This window comes from Dipodomys ordii, unplaced genomic scaffold (genome assembly GCF_000151885.1).
Source record: "Dipodomys ordii isolate 6190 unplaced genomic scaffold, Dord_2.0 Scaffold46, whole genome shotgun sequence".
In the NCBI taxonomy this organism is placed as follows: domain Eukaryota; kingdom Metazoa; phylum Chordata; class Mammalia; order Rodentia; family Heteromyidae; genus Dipodomys; species Dipodomys ordii.
The window spans coordinates 9,695,636-9,705,851 of record NW_012267262.1 but is presented as its reverse complement, the minus strand read 5'-3'; the positions used below and the strand labels follow the sequence as shown (position 1 = coordinate 9,705,851).

The 10,216-nt window shown below is 39.7% G+C and overlaps 1 protein-coding gene across 1 annotated transcript in view; it reads left to right on the top strand.

The window, feature by feature from the left end:
- Dcdc1 (doublecortin domain containing 1) overlaps positions 1-3,595 on the top strand; it is a 118,913-nt gene extending 115,318 nt beyond the window's left edge. Inside the window, exon 9 of the mRNA XM_013019549.1 lies at positions 3,488-3,595. Within this exon, the coding sequence (XP_012875003.1) occupies positions 3,488-3,595 (108 nt within the window). The remainder of the gene's footprint in view (positions 1-3,487) is intronic.
- The last annotated feature ends 6,621 nt before the right edge of the window (positions 3,596-10,216 follow it).

The following is a 10,216-nucleotide window of genomic DNA, read 5'->3' as shown; positions in this document are numbered from 1 at the left end:
AAATATGTAGGAAACCGTTTTTGAGTATTGTGACCCGGGGATATTCCAGTGCTAGTAATTGGAAGGGAGATAGAAGCAGAGCATTAATTACAAATCAGGCTTACCAACTGTGTGTTTGTATTTGTGTGTGTGTGTGTGTGTGTGTGTGTGTGTGTGTGTGTGTTTGCCCCAGTATTGGGTCTTGGAGCTTCACACTCTGACTTGGCTAGTTTTGCTCAAGGCTGGCACTGTACCTCTTGAGCCACATCTCTACTTCTTTCTGTGGTTTCTTGGCAACAGGAGTATCATAGATTTTTTCCTACCTGGGTTGGTTTTGAACCACCATCCTCCGATCTCAGCCTCCTGAGTAGCTGTGAGCCATTGGTGCCCTGCAGATGTATCATCCCCTCCCCTTCCCTCTCCCACCTAAGGAATCTTAGGTAAAGTTTGAACCGACAAAAGTTGTTAATTTTATTTCATTTGGTTTATATGTTTGAATGTTTAAAAAGGGACACCTCCAAACATTTATAAAGAAACTCTTCAGTATTTTTATTTTTCCAAGTGTGTGAATTTGAAAAGCTATAATTCATCTGTTCAACAAGCTTTATTAAAAACTTAAAAAATGAACTGGATGTGGTGACTCACACCTGTAATCCTGGCTACCTGGGAGGCAGAGGTGATAGGAGCACTTAGGTCTGACAGTGACCACCTAACTGGGCAACCTGACAGCCTCACTGAAAAACTGAAAGGGATTGCAGCATGTCTCAAGGGGTAGAGTAAAATTGCCTAGTAAGCACAAGGCTCCTCCACCCAAAAAGGAGAGTTTTCTTTTTTTTGTTTTTGGTCAAAGTTAAATAAACAGAGGGTAGAATGGGCCAGTTACTCTGAGTTACAATTGGGTGTTAGGTAAGAGGGAAATGTCGACTAAAAGATATGAAATAAGGGAGTACATTCAAGAGATCTATGGCACAACATGGTGACTCTAGTTAGTAACAATGTACTGAATACATGAAAACCGCTGAGAGTAGATTTTTAGTGTTTTCAGTACAAGAAGTTAAGAATGGAAGCCAAGCATAGGTCAATAACTTGATTTAGACATTCCACAGTCCATACATATCTTTAAAGCATCTTGTTTTACATCATAAATATTTATAACTTTGGCCAGTTAAAAAGTGTTTCATTAAAATATGTCTACTTTTTATTGAGACAAGGCTTCACTATATGCAACTATGATGAGGAGGGGTCAGGGTCAAGGAGTGTGTTGTAGGAAATGTAACAGTGTAAAGTATGCCAAGGGTATCGGTGAGTGGTGTGCATGCATGCACCTGAGTAACTGCTCCATGCTAGAAAGTATGGTACTCTACTTTTAAATCCGGTGTCTGCCACAATCCGCAACAGAATTTAGAGCTATGGCACAGTAGTTATGGTAGTAGTTATGGCCAAGAGGTTTGGGATGGAGGAAGTGAAGAATAAATCTTAAGCTTCATGCATTAAGAGTGTAGGGGTAGCCGGGCGCTGGTGGCTCACGCCTGTAATCCTAGTTACTCCGGAGGCTGAGATCTGAGGACTGAGGTTCAAAGCCAGCCTGGGGAAGGAAATTCCATAAGACTCTTATCTCCAATAAACCACTCAGAAACCCAGAAGTGGTGCTGTGGCTCAAGTGGTAGAGCGCTAGACTTGAGCTAAAGCGCTGAGGAGCAGCACCCAGGCCCAGAGTTCAAGCCCTACAACTGACCAAAAACAAAAAAAAAAGGAAGAGTGTAGGGGTTTCAGTGCCCAGGAGAGTTCTTGTGACATGGTCTAAGGAGGAGTGAGACAGGAGAGAATGCAATGGAGATGAGTGGTGATAAGGCCTATATAAAGAAGCAAGAGACATATACTGATGATCTAAAAGTGTGAGTTCTTATCCTGTCAGTAGTAAGGAGTAAACAGTCTTGGGTGGGCAGTGATATGGTCAGATTTTTCATCTTAAATTAGAGCTTAGAAACTTCCTAAAAGTCAGATCGAGTTTTTTCTGCTTAAGATTTAAATATTTTTGATCCGATATTGAAAAAAGCCAGATTTGAGGGTCAGCACCCTCACCGTACACTGGTGCAGTATAAAAGTCAACCCATTGCTTATACAATGATGGAATTAGACCAACTTTTCTTCACGGTAAACTTCATAGGCACATTTTTTTTGTTGTGCTACAGAAAGTTATATTTTAAATTAACCAGCTAGATTTAGTTTAAACAACCAAAAGTTTTGTGGACAATACCCAGAGTATCATCAACAGGAGACACAGAAACATATGGTTCTCTCTGCCAGTCCACACCAGGGTATTTACTGGTCATTAGTGTTACAGAACTTCTTCACAGCCTTTTTGACCTCTGGGTGAACATTGTTGCCTTGTGTCCCCCTTGTGGCCAGTTCCATGGTCATGGGAAAATGGAAGGCATAGTAAATCAAGCTTGTTTCTTTGGAGATGTTCTTCTAAGGTTATTTGGGCTGTTTCTTTTTTTTTTTTGTCGGTCGTGGGGCTTGAATTCTGGACCTGGGCGCTGTCCCTCAGCTCTTCAGCTCAAGGCGAGCGCTCTACCACTTGAGCTACAACGCCACTTCCGGTTTTCTGGTGGTTTTATTGGAGATAGGAGTCTCACAGTCTCTCCTGCCCAGGCTGGCTTTGAACCGCGATCCTCAGATCTCAGCCTCCTGAGTAGCTAGGATTACAGGCGTGAGCTACCAGCGCCCGGCTATTTGGGCTGTTTCTACAGCTCCAGTGTCTTGGGCCCAAGAGGGCCTTGTCCTTGAAGGCCTTTGCTTTTTGGCTTCATCTTTGGGAAATCACCTTCACTTTTGATGTTATCTTGGTGAAAGGAGTCCAGAAACAATTCATAAGTCTCCCAAATCCTGTCACTTCTGGGCAAATTAGGCAGTTAGGCAGCTCTGGGATACTGTTGGAGCTGAACCAGTTACCTCATCCTACAGAAGCCAGTCATGATTGTTATCTCTCAGCAGTGGGCAAAGTACCAGTAATCTCAAGAATGGCCATGAGAACAGTGTAGAAAGTGTAGGCATACTACATTAAAGTAGAAAGAAAAATCAAGGAATTTCAACAAGTATATGGGCTGCTCTCAGGCCAATGGCTTACTTTCTAACTTCTGAGATGTTTCACTAACTTGGCTGTCTATTACTCATGATGAAGATGATCTGTCACAGAAGAAGTAATGAGATGTTGGACCATGTCAATGATTCTCTTAAAAACCTATGTATCCTGGGCTGGGAAGGTGGCTCAGTGGTAGAGTGCTTGCCTTGAATGCATGAGGCTCTGGGTTTGATTCCTCTCACCACATAAGCAGAAAAAGTCGAGGTGGCCTTGTGGCTCAAGTGGTAGAGCACTAGCTTTGAACAGAAGAGCTGAGGGACAGTGCCCAGGCCCAGAGTGCAGGTCCCACAACCGGACCCAAAAAACCCCACAAAAAAAACAAACATTATAAAACCCCCAAAACCTGTGTATCTATCCTTCAAGAAGATCCTTCTCTCCCCGTCCATCCGTCTTCTGATGTGCAATTCTGTGGCTTCCCACGATGGCAGCACAGAATCTGGGGTGCTCTCTGCGCACCAATGGGTCCGCTAAGGTCAAAGCCAGGCCGGGTGTTTTCTCTAATGACTTGGACACAGATGCTTACATGACTAGATCCCACATAGCACGCCTCTTCCCCTTATTTTTGGGAGGGCTCCGTGCATCCTGCTGGTGATTAGGTTGAGCCTCCAGCAGAGCCAGGCCGGGCGGGGGCATTGCCAGCTGACACCTACCTGTCTCCGTCCGCAGAGGAGCTCTCCCGTGCGGGCCGGGAGCGGCCCACACCTGTGGACCGCAGGCCAGGCTCCAGCTGGCATCTTGCACAGGGCCCTTCTCTTGGCTGCCCAGGTGACGCTCCAATGTCGCCCCTTGGCCCCCTGAGAGCCCACCTTCACTCCCCCACGCCACGCCTCTTAGTGGGTACCCTAAACCAAGCCCCTAAAGGGCTGTTGTCATTGAGGCACACTGCATTTTCTAATAGATTTTCACTGACTCATGTACTACAGTATTGTCATACACGGGGTACTAAAAGACACAGTGCCGTAGTCTAGATTATCTCCATCATCTGAATGTGAGTTTCCTACCACTGCTGCGGAACACAAACACAGAAGAACACGAACTGAGTATCTGACAGTGTCTGTGGGATGTAAGTCAGGGGGAGCTCAGCTCGGTCTCTGCCAGACAGAGTGCTGAGTGGTCGCACTGCTGTCTGGGGTCCAGGATAAAGGCGCTTGCAGCCGCTGGCCAGCACAGGATCCCAGCCCCGGCATCTGACCATCTGCTGCGGCAGCCTCTCTGCGGCCATTCCAAGGGCAGCAATGGAGCTGAGTCTCATGGACTTCTGTGCCTGCTTGGGCCGCGAACAACAATCCTCGGGGCTCAGCCTCCCAAGTAGCTAGGATTACAGGTGGTCACTCATTTGATTCAGCTTGGCCCACTCAGATAACCCAAACAACTTCCTGAAGTCACAGTCCTTAACTCGAACGGCATTGCACATTTCCCTATAACCTGTAACACACTTGTAACATACATGTAGCATGTCCCTTTGATACACAGCCACACGGGAGTCCCCCTTTGACATGCAACACAGGGTTCGTTTGTTGTGAGGGAGAAAGACGTGGGCAACCTCGTGGCTGATGTGCTGATGTGATACATACACTGTTCTGGGTATGTGAAGAACTGTCTCATGGAGGTCAACCTGGCAAAGGATTAGAGAGAACTTTACTAAGAGGAGAAATAAGGGAAGAGAAGTCCCCCCAAACAGTTCTCTTGTTATCTCCACCTTGGTACTTCACACTGAAGCATGTTCTGGTCTGGGTAGTGCATATGGTCACCCTATATAGAGCATGTGGTACAGATTTTTGGCCTTTTATTAAAATCATCCTTTTCCCTCCTTTCCTTCCTTCCTTTCTTCCTTCCTTCCTTCTTTCTTTCCTTCCTTCCTTTCTCGCTCCTTTCCTTCCTTCCTTCCTTCCTTTCTTTCTCTCTCCCTTTCTTTCTTTCTCTTTCCTTCCTTTCTTTCCTTCCCTTTCCTTTCTTTCTTTCTTTCTTTCTTTCTTTCTTTCTTTCTTTCTTTCTTTCTTTCTTTCTTTCTTTCTTTCTTTCTTTCTTTCTTTCTTTCTTCCTTTCTTCCTTGTTTAACTTCAGTTGAACTGCAGCCTGACTTACAGTTGAAGGTAGCTGTGTTACTAAGTTCTCTCTAATGGAATAGAGCAAAAAGGATTTATCCCAACAGAAATAGGGATTAAGATATATGAAAATAGAAAGACAATGGGTTTCTAGCTCATAAAGTTTAGCTTGTCCTGAAATTAGAGATGAGCTTAATATTATTCATAAAATGTAAAGTTTGAACCAGGTGGAATAAATTTTTTTTGCAGTTCTGGTTGAACTCTGGGCCAGGGCACTGTCCCTGAGCTCTTCAGCTCTTCAGCTCTACCACTTGAGCCACAGCTCCACTTCCAGTTTTCTGGAGGTCAATTGGAAATGAATCTCATGGATGTTCCTTCCCTGGCTGGCTTTGGACTGTGATCCTCAGATTTTAGCCTCCTGAGTAGCTAGGATTACAGGCATGAACTCCCATCACCAGGCTGAATAAAATATTTTTAATTTAGTTTTATTTAAAATTAACATGTAATTGTTTATATTTATAGAGCATAATGCAATGTTAATATATATTTACACATTATTGTAAGATTAAATCAAATTAATATATTTGTAACCTCACATACCTGTGATGTGTACATCAATAATTTACTCCTAGCAATTCTAAATACACAATATTATTACTAGCAACAGTTATTGTTAATGACACTTATTCCCATTGTGTAGTTGAAACTTTATTTGCTTTGGATAATATGTACATTAATGTATATTGTTAGCTATTTAAAGAGATATTTGATAGCATTGTTATAAAAAATCTCCAAGTTATTAAGTAATGAAACAATGTGATATCATTTGTACTTATATAAAACGCAAATATTTTATATATGCTTGTGTTTATGCATATCTGAAAAGAAAGGCCTTAATTATTGAATATAAAACCATTAATACCTTAGTACTCAGTTATTTTTGCATTAATTGTATTATGATTCATTAATAATAGATATTTTCAGAATAATAAAATTATGACATTGGGTTCTTTTATAATCTTAGACACAAAATAGAGGTTAGATAAATGACTGGAATAAGTTTCAGTAATAATTCCTTACAATGGATCTTAAGCCAATTTGTTTGGTTGCAACATTAAAAATAAAGACTAGTGACTCTAAGTACAATTTATTTCCTTATTAATTTTATAAAAATAAATTCCTATGAATATAATTATAATAGTTTTACTCTAGGCTTGCATAACTTTATGCTTCAAATATGAAGGAAAATTTTACAACTTATCTGTGTTGGCCTATCTAGTTCCTTCCTTTATTTATCATATTTTCCAGTATATCTAAGGTATAATTAGAATCATGGGCAATAGAGTCAGACATACCTGGATTTGGTAGTATACAGAATAAAGTGACATCTGACTTTTATATCTTAACACACTGGGGGAAGTGGCCTCTGGCCTCATGCTGACACATAGTAGAATATATGCATTGGTGTAGCAGGTTCTGGTCAGTGTGGGATAACTCATGTTCCATTGGTTGCTGGATGTTCTACTCATTCTCATTGTAAGCTTGTAGCTTTTCCTTTGGCTCAGATATTTTTGTTGGTGGTGCTTCTTAGATGATCCAGCTTACACAAGACTTCCTCTGATATTACAGATACCTTCCAAAGTTTGAGTTAAGTCACCCATTTGACCATATCTGGAGTGGTATTTCCTTTATTATAGTCACTTTTCTTCACCATGCCAATAAATAGGCAAATATCCCAGCCTAACTCTCAACCAGTTTCATAAACTAAGATGCACAGGAACTAAAGGTAAATGCTGAACCTCAGGCCTTCATCTGCCTGCCTATTCATTACCATATGGTCAATGTTGTATTTCCTAGGTCTCTCTACATGTCAGCTTCCTCCCCGTGTTCCAGACCAAGGTGAGGGGGTTGGAGCAGAGGATCTCTCTGCTTAAGGACTTGTTTCTATTTCCTAACACTTGTCTCTTCTGCTAAAGATACCATTGGGATTTAGTCTTCGGGCTATTTTCATTTTCTGCCTCCTTATTCGATACTTCTTCCTATAGTGTCCCCTAGGACAGATGAAAAGGTCTTATATTTTATTTTTACATTATATCTTCTTTATTCTTGACTCCAGAAAAGGCTTATCAGCAGTTCATGAGTCATTACTTTTAATGGGGAAATTCATAAGCCAAGTTTTCTGAATTTAGTTATATTTAAATGGTAATTAGGAAAAGTGAAGGGTCTTTAGAATCAGATTCTCTCTTAAGGCATCAGCCTTTTATGCCACAATTACTGCTTACCTTGTTTCACAATTCCATTGTTCATATGAAAAAACAGCATTCTTGTCACAAATCTTAATGACATCAGGTGTAGTTTTGGTAAGGTCTCAAAGAATGTTGGTAAATTTTAATTCCTTATCTTTGTTATATTACTTACTGTCATATATAAATTTTTGACACAAAATATTTGAATTAGATATCTTGGGTTATAAGGAATACTCAGATGCTCTAAAATACTGGAGTATTTACTGTATTTACTGCTAACTTGTTGCAGTCAGTAAGAGCTGTTTCAGGCTAACAGGCAAAAACAGAATTTAAAAGGATAGAACATAGTAACACATGGTATTCAGAGAGTTCCAAAGTTAATGGTTGTCAAAGAGAGAGAGGAAACAGCTCTTAAACCATTGGACCTATATTTCTTTGGGCATGGCTTACTTCATTTAATATAATTTTTTCCAAGTCTTTCCATATCCTAACAAATGAGGTGGTGTCATTCTTTCTGATGGAAGCATAGAATTCCATTGTGCAATTTTCTTGATCCATTCATTTATTGAGGAACATCTGGGTTGGTTCTATATCTTAGCTATGGTGAATAATGCTGTGATAAACATTATTTGTGCTGCTGGGACATAGCTAACAAGGTCAATAGAAAGCCCATGGATTGGGAAAAGATCTTCATGAGCCAAACAATAGACAAGGGCCTCATATCTAAAATATACTTAGAATTCAAAAAATTAGATCTCCCAAAAACAAATCCTCAAAGAAACAACTGCCCAAGAAATAAGTGAGCTAAAGACTTGCAGAGAAACTTCTCTGAAGAGGAAATAAGAATGGCAAATAGACACATGAAGAAATGCTCAACTTCTCTTGCCATAAAAGAAATGCAAATCAAAACATTGAGATTCCACCTCACCTCAGTTAGAATGGCTATAATCAAGCAATCTAATAACAACAGATGCTGGAGGGGATGGGGCCAAAAGGGAACCATACTGCATTGTTGGTGGGAATGTAAACTTGTTCAACCACTTTGGAAAGCAGTATGGAGGTTCCTTAAAAGACTTCATATGTGTATACTATATTTAATAATTATGATATGCTACAAGCCAATTTTTAAGCTTTTCCTTGTTTTTTAAATTGTCCCCTCAACCTACTGTATTTTATTCTTGACCTATTTGTATCTTAAAAAGTGTCTTAGCATATCTTATTGAATGTAGAAACAGGTCATATTACTTACTGCTGTTATTTCCAATTTTGAGCCATTGGATCCAGTTACTATATTAATCCTTTTTGACTGAAGCTACAACTTTGTCTACTTGAGAGCTAAGATTTTTACTTAAAGATTGCAGATGCAATTAACGACCATCTATTACTTGTATTTCTTAGTCTCAACTAATGATCAACCCCGAAACTTGCTCATGTGCTTCTTTACAATCCCTTATCTGATTCCAGATAAATGGAAGCTGGCTAACAAATATTAAGATGAATCACATAAAATATACTTTATATCTTATAAATGAGAATACATTAAGAAGTATAAATATTCAAATTAATTTTAAAAGGTACTTAAAAAGTAGTTGAAATTTCCTTATCACAAATGTTAAAGCATATTACCCTTCTCAAACACACACACACACACACACACACACACACACACACACACATAACACACAGATACACACACATAACTTTGAAAACCCAATTTGGTAGGTCCAAGAATCAACTATGGAAAGCACCGATAACATTTATTTACTATGTTGACCTGTTCATCAGTTTGATTTTATACATTTGAACTTTACAAACCATTGCTTGGGTTTGGGATTTATCTTTGTTAACAGGTAAGGAACCAAGAGTATCAGTCTGATCCAATTTAAGTTGGCACAGGCTCATTTATCATTCAATTCTCTTGCCAAACATGTGTGTGTGTGTGTGTGTGTGTGTGTGTGTGTGTGTGTGTGTGGCCACTCTTTATCAATTTCATTATGCATTTTCAGATGCAAATTATTTAGGCTGACAGAACTCATAGTTTTACTTGGACATCCATGATAGAAAATAGTGGCTTCCCTGCGCTCCTTACAGCCACCTCCCGTTCCCATACATAAATGGCAGAAAGCAAGGGCTAGAAACAAAGGACTCTCCCCTAACCCCTGAATACAGTGACATTCATTCTGAGAGAAGCAGGGGCAGCTTTTTGAAAGCCGACTTCTTCAGCTCGACAATAACACACAATGAGTTATTGACTTGTTTATATACGAAGCTCTTTTCAGTAACTAACTCTGACTCCCACAGTCTGGACAAATGATTGATTTCGTGGTTAGAAAAAGAGAAAGCTCTTTGCTAAACTCTGTAGTGCAAACTACTTCTTCCCCGTTTGTTCTGTAACTGAATAGGATCTTATTAAAATGCACTTTCCAAAAAAATACCTGCAGCTGGCCTTTATAACCATGTTTTATATGTATAAATAAGTAATTTGTCCCAGTCTTTTGTATATTAACAGACCATTGGAAAACTTGTCAATATATATGAAGGCTCTAGATATTCTGATATGAAGGACCAACTCATTGTTTATATAAACTATTGACTGTATTGATCTGCATGTTAAATATGAATCAACTAGTTTACTAATAGATCACTATTTACTAGAGAAAATCTTAGAGTTTTAATAGATTTAGTGTTCTTGCTGGGACATGTTGATTTATCAAGTATATTATCATGTACTTCAAAGCTGAGTCTCTTGTTCTAAAAACAAAAAAAAACAAACCAAAACAAGAAAAACAACTACCTGGTGA